This window comes from Diceros bicornis, chromosome 15, assembly GCF_020826845.1.
Source record: "Diceros bicornis minor isolate mBicDic1 chromosome 15, mDicBic1.mat.cur, whole genome shotgun sequence".
In the NCBI taxonomy this organism is placed as follows: domain Eukaryota; kingdom Metazoa; phylum Chordata; class Mammalia; order Perissodactyla; family Rhinocerotidae; genus Diceros; species Diceros bicornis.
The window spans coordinates 21,560,876-21,574,432 of record NC_080754.1 but is presented as its reverse complement, the minus strand read 5'-3'; the positions used below and the strand labels follow the sequence as shown (position 1 = coordinate 21,574,432).

General features: G+C 50.1%; 1 protein-coding gene across 1 annotated transcript in view; it reads left to right on the top strand.

Moving 5' to 3' along the window:
• Positions 1 to 12,244, top strand: part of GPR156 (G protein-coupled receptor 156) — an 88,079-nt gene extending 75,835 nt beyond the window's left edge. The window contains exons 9-10 of the mRNA XM_058555865.1: positions 4,654 to 4,812; positions 9,110 to 12,244. Of these exons, the coding sequence (XP_058411848.1) occupies positions 4,654 to 4,812; positions 9,110 to 10,459 (1,509 nt within the window). The 3' untranslated portion in view covers positions 10,460 to 12,244. The remainder of the gene's footprint in view (positions 1 to 4,653; positions 4,813 to 9,109) is intronic.
• The last annotated feature ends 1,313 nt before the right edge of the window (positions 12,245 to 13,557 follow it).

Here is a 13,557-nt window from a genome sequence, read left to right as displayed (position 1 = left end):
CCCATGTAACACAGTTCTGGACACTAAAGGTTTTCTGGGAGGCTTCCGAGAAAGCTTTTGCTTTCCTGAAAAAGCTATAGGTGTGGCTGGCATCACCTCTTTACCTTCTTCCTACCTTGAATGTTTGTGATGCCTGGAGCTATAGCAGCCATCTTGTGACCATGAGGGAAAAGCCAAGAGAATGTATTTACTATGATAGGAAACTATAGCTCTTCTCATGTAACACTAACAATTCAGGGGTAAAGGACCTATGAAGAGATTCTGCAGTTCACAAGAAGAGGACCACAAGTTTCTGAAGATCTGGAGAAGCTACCTTCCTCTGAAGTAAAATAGAGGGTTTTAGAACACATCTAATTTGTCTTGTCAGTGATTTAAAGGATATTGCCTCTCTTCAGCTAAAGCAAACCATCATAAAAAGGACATAATCTTGGATCACGAAATATTGAATAAGGATGAAAAATATTGTGTAGAATTTAAAACCCCAGTAGAAGCGTTGAATAGACATTTGGACATGGCAAAAGACTGTATTACTGAATTAATTTAAGGAAACAGAAAACAAGGAGACAGAGGAAAAATGAGAGACTAGGTAAGAAAACATGGAGAGCACATCTAAGGATACAGTTTAGAGCTGAAAGAGAACACAATAATTTGGAGCCGAAGTAATCACCAAGGAACAATTAGAGGAAATCCTTCCTGATCTTAAACAAGTGGATCAGCAACCTCCATGATGTGGCCCTGCTTATATCTCCTCTCTCCACACTCACCTCTGTGCCTCTTGCCTCCTAAGCCTCGGACACAAGGCTTCCGCTCTCCTTGGTGTTTGAATCCTCAGCACCTGAGAAAGTAGAGATATCTAGGTGCACTCCCATCTATACACAGACACAGAAATGCAGGGTGAAGTTCACCTTGGAATCTGACTTCCAGGTTTGAACTGAGCAACAAGCACTCGATTTGTTGAGGTGGGAGTAGAAATGGAAATTTTATGGGGTACAGGATCTGGGTGGATGGACAGCGTTGGCCTTTCTCTGTCCTCCTCTGTCTCACTCCGCTTTTCCTCCTACCTGTCTTGAGCTTCTTACTGTGTCTTTTCTATTTTCTCTCTCGTTCTTTGTCCTCTTGAACTGACCATCATCTGAAACTAAAAATATGTTTTATAGTCTATTGTGTTTTAGGTTTAGGAGGTAAATTCTTTTTCAAAATATAAAAGTAACTGAGGTCTGTCAGTGTTTTGTGTGCCTCTGAATTGATTTTCCCTCCAGCTCAGTGGCCTTTGGTAGAAGAAAGACTCTCCCTGTGAGACCTGCGCTGGATAGTCCCAGGAGAAAAGGACAGCTGAGCAAATTTGGACAAGCGTGTGGGGAGTGTTACGTGGGGAGGGGAGAGACCAGGGAGGGGGGCTTCCTTCTTCCCACGGAGCCTTCTGACAGGACTGTGGTGGGAGCGGTTAAGAAAGCAAAGGCACAGATACCTCAAGGGCAGGTAGGCAGCGCTAGAGAGCTGGGTGGAATGGGTGACGTTACTCAAGAGGCAAGCGAACCAAGTAGCGTTCTACACAGGCCCTCAGCAGATGCCTAAGTGTTTCTGTCAAACACTGAGATCATCACCAGCATTGAGCCAGCCTCGGCTTTTGTGACCTGATGTGACCCATCCCGACACCCCACTCCCCTTCCCTCCCTCCACCTCTGTGAGGCAGGTGGGTCCTGAGGAGAACACTGTTTTCTCCTCTAAACCCCCAAAGCATTTCATCTGCTCCTCCCTGAGGGTCCTTACGACGTTCTACTCTGCCTTACAGTTATCTGTATATGTCCCAGTGTCCCTCCTGGACAGGTGAGCTTCTTAAAAGAGAGCTTCCTTCATTTGTTCATGTGTCCATCCATCCACGTACGAACTGCTGGGAACGTGCAGTTACACACATGGCCCCACCTCTAGGCTCAGTTGGGAGCCGACATGAAAGGAATTATAAACTGGTGTTAAGTGTTTGAGGAAGGCGTGTTACACGACATGGAGGAAGGGGTGCCCCAGCCTGTCAGGGAACTTGGTGACACCTTGTCAGAAAATGGGGTATTTGGGCCCAGTCATGAAGGAGGAGTGAGAGTTCACTGAGCAGATTGGGGAATGGTGGTGGGTGGCATTTGTGGGAGCACCGTGACCAGAGGCAGAGAACTGTGAGAGAGAATGGGGTATATTTGGAGCACCACAAGTCTGTGCTCCTTTTAAAGCACAAATTGAAACAAGGGGAGCGTGGCAGGAGGTGAGAGAGGCCCATGGGGTGAACTGCTGAAGGCCCTGCTGTATCCTGTGAAAGACTTGAGATTTAATGCCCCTGTATCATTTCCTGTTGCTACTGTAACAAATCACCACAAAATTAGTGGCTTAAAACAATACAAATGTATTATCTCACAGTTCTGGAGGTCAGAAATATGAAATGGGTCTTATTTGTCTAAAATCAAGGTGTCAGTAGATCTGCGTTCCTTCTGGAAGCTCTAGGGGAGAATTTGTTTCCATGCTTTTTCCATCTTCTAAAGGCCGCCTGCATTCTTTGACTGATGGCTCCTTCCTCCATCTTCAGAGCCAGCAGCGTGGCATCTTCAGATTTCTCTCTTTCTGACCTCTATTTCCATTGTCACATCTCCTTTTCTGACTCTGACCCTCGTGCCTCCCTCTTATAAAGACTCTTGCGATTACACTGGGCCCACCTGGAGAATCCAGCATACTCTCCCTGCTTCAAAATCCTTAACTCAATCACATTTACAAAATCTCTTTTGCCATGTAAGGTAACATATTCACAAGTTCCAGGGGCTAGCAGGGGAACATCTTTGGGGAGCCATTATTTAGCCCACCACACCCACATAGCCCAGAGGCTGAGAAAACAAGAATATGCCCGTCCTTCTGGAGGAAGGACCATGGAGAGGTCCTGACTTTGTGACCTGAGGGTCATTTATAGCTATATTCCAGAAAGCCTGAAGGGTCAAGTCTTAAGCACCAGGATCCTCACAAATGGGGAGTTATGCGGGGCATGGGATTTAGTCACGGGGCACCACCCTGGCTCTACCCGGCCATCTGAGGGTGAGACAGACCAAAAGCCCGGGAGGCACGCTTCCACCAGTGTTGAGCAGTTCCTCCAGCAGCCCTGCAGAGACAGCTCGGACTAGGGGCTGCGGGAGAGAAAGGAAAAGCTCTCCTGCTAAGGAAATGAGGGGACTCTGAAGGGAGCAGAGATCCGTGACACTGCTAGGGTCAGTGGTAGGAAATAACAGCAGGAGGTCTGCTCCATCCACCCAAGGCCATAGAGTAACCCTGTGGTGCTGGGCTCCAATAACTCCTGAGTAGGGTGGTAAGCTGTGGGCACCCTAGGGAGGAGGCCTTCGAGAAGGGCGTCTGAGTGGGGAGGTTCCTGGCCCGACCCAGCACAGGTCACACAGACTCCTGATACCATGAAGGCCTCATGCTGAGTCAACAGAGGACCTAAGAGGACTTGGGTGAGGATGTGGTATTGAAATTGGTGGGGAGATTTAGAATCCTATGAGATTCACCAAATTTGGGTTACACTCTATAGTCAGAGCTTGATAAATAAATGACGAATGAGCAAAGAAATCCCAGGATCCCTGTGAGGCTCTCTCCAGACGCCTCAGCAGCATTTCTAGGGCTAAGGTGCCAGAGGGCCAGCGCACATCGCTAGGATTCTTAATTATGAGTATTGCTAGGGGAAAAGAGAAGCTTCCAGCACTGCGGCCTCCCTGGCATTCACGTGACTGGCGTTCACTACGTAGAGACAGTGTCCCAAAGGCTCAGGAGCATGCCTCTCTTTGTGAATGTCCTGTGTTCAGTTCCATCCCTGTTCACCTGAACCAGCCCATGCTCCCACAGATTGTTTCTCAAAACCAGGTTCTCCTGAAAAGCTTTCCCTAGGACCCCCACAGTTAACAGTCTCTCTCTTCATCAGCCGTGCTGAGGGCATGCGGTGTGGCACAGCGCCCGTTATAGCTGCAGCTCTGCTGCTAACTGCTGTGTGGGCCTAGACAGGTCATCCTCCTTCTGAGTCTTCCCTCATTTGTCAAGAAAAAAAAACGGTCAGATCTCAGACTTAATGTTCTGTCATTTTTATTGATTTTTATTGACATTTGTGGTTTTCTGTCTGTCTGAGTCTTGATTATTGATTTGGGTTAGAAATCCTTCAGCTACGAACTGGTTTTTCAATAGCAGTAAGCGCACCATTACTCAACAAATGAAAATAATTAAGAACAGCTACATACAACTAAAAACAGTTTCGTTTGAAACATACTATACAGTGTTTACATGACTTAACCCTGTGATAACTCCTAAACTCTGGCTTGAGAACATGGCTCTAGAAGTATACATCATCTCTGGTTTTCTTTGACCAGTGCAGCAATGGGTGGGTGGATGTGCTATTTCATCTACCTGTCATCTTCTTCTTTGGGTGTTTTTTTCAACTATATGTGCTTAACATTCTCTTTACCTTCTGTCATTAATTTCTATGGAACTTTCCAGAGTAAAGTACATTTTAAGGAGAGAATGGCTTGTACATAGGTGTATCTGGGACACTGTCGTTCCTTGATGTTTTTGAGAAAGAGTGATAGAATGTGTTTCTGGGTGTGTAATTAAATAAATAACATGTGTTCTTTTATCTAACAGCTGAAGCAATGGAAGGCATTTGAAGAGGAAAACCAAACAATCAGACGCATGGCCAAATACTTCAGCACTCCCAGCAGAAGCTTCCATACCCAGTATAGTGTGGAACAGAATTGCCATGCGAGGGGAGAGAAAAGCTCCATGGAAAGACTTCTCACAGAAGTAAGCGAGACCCCTGCCGGGCAGATTCTCTGTAGAGAACTCCAGTCACGCATGGTGGGCCCCAGATGTCTCATTGCTGACATTCTTTCTTCTCCACCCATTCCTCCCGTCCCAGCCACTCCCTTAGCAGCAGGCAAACCCTCTGCGTCTCCCCAGTGACCCTCCACCGCTGACCCTCACCCACTTCGTCCATTCATTGGACAGGTGTGTGCCAGGCATTGTGCTCAGTGCTGATGAACAAAACAAATACAGTCCCTGCCCTCGTGGAGCTCACAGACGAGTGGAGGAAATAGATATGATCAAATACACATATAACTGTAGATTGTGATAGGAATTATGAAGGGAAAAATCAGAGTGGTAAGACAGAATAATGGGTGGTGAGGGCAAGGGAACCTAATTTAGAGTGGTCAGAAAAGACTCTCCCAGCTGAGAGCTGAAAGTTAAGTACAAGTTGACCAGCCAAAGAGTACAGCGAAAAGCATTCCAAGCAGAGGGAACAGCATTGTAAAGGCCTTGAGTAGTAGTGGATGCTAGCTGCTTCTGTATGATACATTCTTTCTTTACATAGAGTAGTCCCCTCATTTCCGAGCTCTTACAGGGCCCCTTACCGTCTTTACTTGAAATACAAGAAATCTCAATCATCCTACCAATCCAGAAAGTCAAGAAGTGTCTAAACATGGGGAGGAGGACTGAATAGGGCCTCTGAATATCATAGTAGCACCAAGCAGGGACCAGGCAGTCCCCAGCCCTTCTTTCTTCTGTTCTTGAGCCAGAGTTGGCACCTCTCCCAGAATCGGGCAGTGTGGTGTGGGCTTGAAGAAAGCACGTGGAAAAGCCCGAGGCTACGCTGCCTCAGAAAGGAGGCACAGGGCCCAGAGGAATTAGTCAGTTTTTTCACACTAAATTCTGTTCCATATTTTTTTCAGTCCAGAACATACCCGAGTAGATGCAATTTGGGAAACTATGCTTTTTTGTAATTGGACTGACACCTGGGTAGCAATAGTCCCTGTGTGCGAGGGTGGTGTGATGGGGACCTAAGAAACACAACCGATGAAGGATTAGCCCCCCCAGACGCTCACTGTCTGTGCCCCTCTAGTCTCTCACACATACCGTCAGTTCTGGACCCTTTTAATCCATCAGAGTAGTACTTCCTCTCCATTTCTTTACTGTTTATGAAGCATCCAGGACCTTCTTCCAAAGCCAGATTCCTTCCCACCTGGCAAGGGAGTAGCATTGCCTTTGATACGCTGTGAAGTCTTCAAAGAAGCATTTTTTCAGCTAAACAGAAGGCCAGAAACTTGGCAAAAACAGCCAGGATGATTTTCATTCATGATTAGCTAATGCTGGAACAGCCAAGTGGCCTGACTCTTTCGCCTTATGGTAATTTGTGACGTGCTTTTTGTACTCCTGCCATGCTACCCTGCTTCCCACGCGGTGACTGAACCTGCTCTACCCAGAAAGGGGCCTTGAGTCTGCAGAGGAAGAGCCCTAACAGGGAGCAGATGCACAGGCAGTAAAATGCTGGCCTCCTCCCGGACCCGACACCTGGAACATCTTTCCCAGAACAGGCCTGAGAACCAGCAGCCGGTCCCAGGGCCCCGTGGCAGGCCTTGGGAGCTTCCAGTGTCTGAATCCCAGCCCCAGCACTGCCCGGTAGATAAATATCAGTATCTATCCTGCCTCCATATGTGCACAAACCCACACTCCAGCTTCTCGGTTGCAGTTCCCTCCTACACAGCCCCCTCTGCTGCCCTGGTGTCCTCCTCTTACTGTCCCATGATCTGGGCAGTCCATCTTCTTATTCTTGCCTCCCTTGTCCCTCTGGCTGCGGGTCCCTGAGAGGCTGTTTGGGGCAGCATCCATCACTGACTTCCCAGGCTGTATGAAGGTCAGCAGATAGAACCTTCCCTGAGGTTGAAGAGCCTCCCTTCTGCACACTGCAGCAGAGGAAACTCACCTACTAATTACTTTTCTTCCTTGAACTATAGAACCAAGAGAGTGGTTCCATTTCTCCTTATGGCCTGCACCTTATGAAACACGCCTGTGGACATTTTGCTTCTCCAGATGTGCCAAAAGTAATGATTAATAAACTCATTTAAATGCAGCTGCCGTGCCTGGTAGGTCAGATTTTGGTCTCACAATGGCCGCGCCTCAAGCCACACCTCTCATTAGTATGCAGCCATGCAAAAACAGAGTCTCACTTCCTTTTCTGAAAAAAGGGAAATTTACTGTTTAGGCTGGCGTTTCTAAATCTGTCATCAGCCAGCTTCAGATGTTTGGTTTGCTGGGAGAAGAGTATTCTTCCCAGCTCAGTGTTTATCCTCTTTTCCTACACTCAAAGGAATTTGTGGATAAGGCACAAAAAGGCAGCACTCAGCGTTCACTAGCTGGGGGAGTTGTCATCCTCTGGTGGCTTCCTCCTAACGCTGTGAGGCAGCAGAGGCCTCCTGAAGCCAGCGTGAGAATGTGCAGGGTGCGCTTCAGGAGGAGGACAGGTGAGGAGGAAGAGAGTTGGGGTCCCTCCAGTGCAGCCAGCACAGTCACCCCTAGGAGATCCCCAAAGAGATATCTGGCACCCCCCGGGTGTCCTGAGGAGCCTGGATGAATGTCTGCCTGTTATTCATCTGCTCTGCCCCTGGGGAGCCCTGGAGTCAGCTACGCTCCCCGGCGACGCCCAGACCTTACAGTCTGCAGGTGAGGCAGAGGGGGGACGGCAGGCCGGCGCTCAGCGGCAGGTCCCTTCCGCTTATTCACCAATTACTCACTGGTCCTGGACTCTCTCCTGATGACAAGAGAGGTAGACTAAACCAGGATGAAACTGGGAGTACCAATAATCAGAAAAATCACCTTCCTGCTTATAAATAGGAAGCAGTGGATCTGCCTTGGAATTGCTTCCAGAAGACTATTGCTGGACTAGTTTACTCAAGCTACTGCTCCTTTAAAGGGTCACTTCTGGGCAACTCTCCCATATCAATGTGAGAAGAGACCACAGGTTCAGTCCATAGGCAACTTTTCTCAGGTATCCTAACGATGGGAGACATGCTTCTATTTCTAGGGCATAATAAACGGACTTCCACATGCTTATCCTCAGCCTGTACAGAGGATGGCAACACAGACGCAGCATTGTGGTCTTCAGACAAGCACTTCCGAGAGCAGGATGCTGTATTATTACCTTCCCCAAACCCTCAACTCCATGTCATCTGCCCCAAGACCATCAGTTCCCTTCCCTGCTCCTCTGCCTTTAAGCATCAGAAATTTCAGAAGGTGGACATAAGGTCTGAGCTAGAGAATCAGCTGCTGTACCACCAGAGGATGCTCAGGGCACACCCACCGCCAGTACTCCTCCTCCTAGTTCCTGCCCTGTGATCTCGCAATTAGAACAGAAGCACCTCTGCAGCTCCAACCTCCCTGCTCTCCCGGGCACAGCCTGTTTATCAGCTAACAGCCATGCTGCAGGTAGGCAGCTCAGTAGCAGAACTGCCCCACCTCATTCATCTTCAGGGCTCCATTCAAGATCTGAATCAAGCTATCAGGGCCTTAGTGCCAACAATCCTATTTTTTTAAAAAAAACCTTCTCAGTAATTCCGATGCCTGTGCTTCTGTAGGAGATATCAACAGCTGATAGTGCCACATGGCGGGTTTGGCCTCCCACCCCCAAGGTCCAGCTGAGGGAGGTAATAACACCAACCTTGAGACTCCCGTTGGCCCCCCTGGCTCCAGGCTTGTCCCTTTGGCCCAGGAATCTCCATCCTTCTCTCTGTTTTTCTCATTTTCTAGTTTGTTTAGCAAGAAGCAAAATATTTGTTTCCCCATTCATTCATCCCCTTGAGATGGGCCTCAAATTCGTCTGTATTTTGCAAAAGTGTAATAAACGCACAGTTGGGCCGTCCCAAACGTTATTCAGACTGGTGTCCTGCGGGGTGACCTGGCCCTCTCAGTTCTGAGAAAAGGTGAGGGGGGCTGCAGCAGCCAGCCAGCAGCTATACGAGCCTCCTCTGACCTCCCTTCTCAGACAATGCCACACAGTCTGGGGACAGAGGGGGGCTAACATCCTCCCACAGTAACTCATGGTTAACTTGAGTGAGCACCGCGTGTCAGTCGCCGTGCCGCGCACTTGACTCGCGTGAACTCATTGCACCTCATGGAGGTGCCTCCTCGGAGCCTGAGATCACCGGTAATACGCGGAGGAACTGGGAGTTCAACCAAGGTCTTCTGAGGCCGCGCTTTCTCCACAGGGGAGACAGTGTGAAAACCCTCAGTGGCATCTTTTGTTGATGGTTTTGCTTTTATTTTACAGAAAAATGCTATGATTGAAAGCCTGCAGGAACAAGTCAACAACGCCAAAGAGAAGCTGGTGAGGCTGGTGTCAGCGGAGTGCGCCCCTGAGCCGCGCGGGTGGGCCGTCCCACCTGCCCCTTCCCACAGCAGGGACGTCCTGGCTGCAGCCTCTGCCCGCGGCCTGGCGGCTCAAGGGCCTTCGGAATGCCTCGCAGACTCTCGGAATGATCCCAGCGCGGCCGCCCAGGACTCCCAGAGCACCTCAGTGCCCTCCTCCAGTGTGCCGAGCCTGGAGAGGCATGTGAAGGAGGCCAGCCCCTCCCCGGGGCAGGAGGAGAACATTTCTTACTTGAAAGACTTTTCTGATCATTTAGATTCGGGCTGCAGCCAGAAGCCACGGGCTGGGCAAAGCCAGGGTGCAGAAAGAAGAGACCGGGTACCCACGGCCCCCCACTGGAGTCTTCCACCGGCTGGAGAAGGCCCTGTTCCCCAGAGACAGGGGCAGCTTCAGAACTCAGAGGAGCGCCAAGAGCGGCTGTCAAGAGTCAATTCAGTGATCAGGGAGAAGCTTCAGGAAGTCCTACAAGATCTGGGCCTAGGCGCTGAGGCTCCCCTCCCCTCTTCCGCATCTTGCCCCCAGCAGGCCTGGAAGGGCAGTGCTGCCGCCAGCCCCAGGAAGATGCCCCTCTCCAGGGAGCTGGGCTTCAGCCCATACTTGGTGAGGAGAAGGCGAGCAGCGCAGCGGGCTCGCTCACTCTTCCCGGGCTCTGCACCCTCATATGTGGGGCATCGGGCAAATAGGACTGTTTCCAGGGCACACAGTGGGCTAAAGGAGCAGAACAGGTCCAGCCCCTGTCTGGACCCCCAAACTGCTGATTCCAGGGTACCAAGACCCTCTTCTGGGAAGCCTTTACTCCTCCCAGATCCTCAAGGCAAGCTGTGCACCCTGGAGGGCAGCAAACAAAGCCACACAGAGCCCCAGGGGGCCGGAGGGAGCCCTGTAGAGTTTCCACACCAGCCTTCTGGTTCTGGCCGGGCACAGTGTCCCGCTGCCCCACACCTATCCAGAGCCTTACCAGACCTGCCTGAACAGCAGCAGGTGCAGCCTCCGGGGTCCCCAGGCTGTCCCTCCCTGTCTTCTCCATGCAACTACCTTGACACCGAGTCCAGCAGCTCAGACGAGTTCTTCTGCCACTGCCACCGGCCCTACTGTGAAATCTGCTTCCAGAGTTCCTCTGACTCCAGTGACACTGGCTCATCAGACACCGACCTTGAGCCTGCTGGGGGGCTGGCTTCCTGGGAAAAGCTGTGGGCCCGCTCGAAGCCTGTTGTAAACTTCAAAGATGACTTGAAACCCACACTGGTGTGAAAAGCAGCAGAGCAGGTCTGCATATAGAGGTCAGTCCAGGACAGGCCGTACCAAGGCCTCCAGGAGGAAGGCCCGTTGTGGCCTTCGGGAAACAGACCAGTGCCTTGCAGTTGACCAGCCCTTACCATGTCTCAGCTGTGCCCGCTTGAGCACTGTGCTGCCCTGAGCACTTCTTGATCTATCAAAAGAGGGGTATTGCCTGTCTTCTCACTACCTCACAGCATTCCTGTAAAAGACTCCAGTTGAGTGACCATAAAAGATACCCTTTGGATAAAAGGTGCTGAATGAGCACAGAGGGGTTTCTGTCCCGGTCAGCCTGTATGCTACAAAACTCTTAATATATACCAGAGGGATGGCTAGGTGGACAGACAGATGGAGAGATGGAAGGAAAATTTCTGCAGAACTGGAGTTGTGGACTGTAACCCATCGAACTGGCCTTTTGGTGGACTGATCTGCTAGGATGATAAATCTCCTGCGGGCTTGGCTGTCCCATCGTGGCAGGGGGTGGTTTTGTTTCTGCTGATGGTTGTGAACAGCACCGCTCCTAGGTTCCAGCTTCTGGCCAGACTCAGCTCAGAGCCACCTCTGCACCAGTATTTGGTGTTCCTGTCTTTCCACCATTATGGCACCTCACCATCATCCCTGAGACTCTCAGGTCACCATGTGCTCACAGGCTACCCAGATCTCTCTCCTGGGCTCAGATGACGCCTGAGGCCCAGACTGTCTCCTGGTCCTGTGGCCCAACCCTTTGACTCTGCCAGCGGTGCAATTTTGTACTGGGGGGAAGCCATCTCTGTTGGGGTGGGGTAGGCCCCGTTGGTCAAGAGATGCTTTTGGTGCCGTTGGGGTTATGTGACCACCGATGGCTACATAGACCTGGAAATAGAAAACAGGGGAATAGAAAGGAAGAAATGTGAGAGAAGAAGGCAGGAAAGAAAACATGTTCTTGAACATTTACTTGAGTCTGGCATGGTACCAGGCAATATTAAATTTCAGTAATTCTTTATGATAACCCTGTGAAGTAGACACTCTCGTTCCCACTTTTTCAGATGGGGAATATGGGGAATGTGAGGCTGAGAGGACTGAGGTAACTTCCCCAACATCACACTGCTAGAGAGTGGCTCATGTAGGACTCACCCACAGCTCGTGGGACCCCAAGTTGGCAGACTTCCCTTGGGACACATCTCTTCACTCCTTCTTCTGGGAGGGGTAGGCAGGCTTGGCAGGCCAGACAGTAGATCGGGGCAGTGTAGGAAAGCCGAGCTGTGCTCACTCTGCAGCCCAGGATAACAAATCTGGGTTCCTCGCCTGGGGAAGCAGCCCTCCACTGCCTCACTGCCTCAAGGGCCCACCAGCACCTCCCAAGGGAGCCAGGGAGGTGGTGAAGGATGAGTGACAGGACCTCATCTGCCGCCAGACCCACAGGGACGGCCCAGCTGGGTCCACTTCACTTGTTGCTAAGCTGGTTGTTGTTTACAGGCTGTCCCCTACCACCCCTCGCATGTGTGTCTGTGTGTGTACACGTTTGTGTGCAGGAGTTTGGGCCTCATTAGATATGCTTGGAGGGGGGCATTTGGCCCCAGATATTTCACAGAAGATTTATCATGGACTCTCAGGGTCTGCCGACACCTTGTGAATTTCCAGACACTGGACTGGGAGGCCCTCCTGGTAGCACAGCTTCTTCTGTCGTTTAATTTTAAATACAAATGTCATAATTTATTCTGCATGTGGGTTTGCAGTTTCTGCTTGTGCCGTCCAAACGATACCTTAATAAAAGAGAAATGGCTCCCAAGGCAAGTGTCTTCAGCAATTGTAGTCTCGTGCTGTGGGGGAGGGGCATGGAGAAGACTGAACCACCCACAGGAGTGGACATGCAGCAGCCAGCAGAGTTGCCACTGGCTGACCCTGGGTTCCGAGTGTATCTTCTACCAGACTTCCATTTGTGACAGATTCTTCTGTGGTCTCCTTGCGCAGCTTCCTATCCCAGAAGCACCTGCCCCCGTGGATAGAGGAAACTCTGGAGACCCTTGATTCTCCCCACTCATTGGGCATCCTGTGGTTGGGCTCCTTTCCTCCCAGTGTGTCACCACTAGCAGCCTCCCATTCATTAATGTGGACTGTGCAGGCTCTAAACCTGGCATTTCTTCTAGCCTTCCCACTTCCTCTGCTCCTATACCCTCGGTCCCACCATTCCAGCCCTTCCACATCTCCATCCCTCTTCTATCTAGAATTTCTTTCCCCTCTTTGTACACCTTGTGAATTACTCATCCTTCAAGGCTCAGGTGGAGCATGCATTCTGTCTTCAGCCTTTCCTGAACACCTCCCAATAAAATTGACTGATCCCCTAGTTTAAAAAAAGGATGTCTTGGAATCTGTGTTTCAAACTCAGTTATACAGAGGCTTCTATTATCCATTTTACCTAGAATGACTTTGTAACCCTTGCTAGACTTGGTTGAAAAGATGGAGAATCTACCTCAAATTTTCCTTATTTGTCATTTGGTTCAAAAACTATGTGCCAAACACCACGACTGCCTGCCCCAAAATCCTGTCTCCACTTCTATAGTTTACTCTGCACCGCCCCACCCCCACTCCTCGCCAGCTCCTTCCCTAGACCTTTGCGCAAGACCAGCTTATCCAGTGATGAAATTCTTAAAGGAATGAGCGTGCCATGACTTTTGGCATGCTCTTGATTGTTATGCTCTTGAAGAAAGGGCAGTGACTTGTGCAAACGAATCCTGGAGAAGTAAACATTGCTTCTGTGCTGTCATCTGGGCTATACATGTCTCTGCATGGAGCCAGGCCTGATTCTGACCCAAGCATATGTTGCCCTGCTGATTGAAATATTGGAGTCCACCCTGATTCCAAAGTCTGTCCCTGTCTCCTGGCCTTTGCCAAACTCTGTTTCCTTACAGGATCGATTTGGCCTTCCTGGAGCTTGAGGAGAAAAAAGCAACAGAGGTAGGAGGCACATTTTGTTTTGTTTTGTTTTGTTTTGTTTTGTTTTTTGTGAGGAGATCAGCCCTGTGCTAACATCTGCCAATCCTCCTCTTTTTGCTGAGGAAGACTGGCCCTGGGCTAACATCCGTGCCCATCTTCCT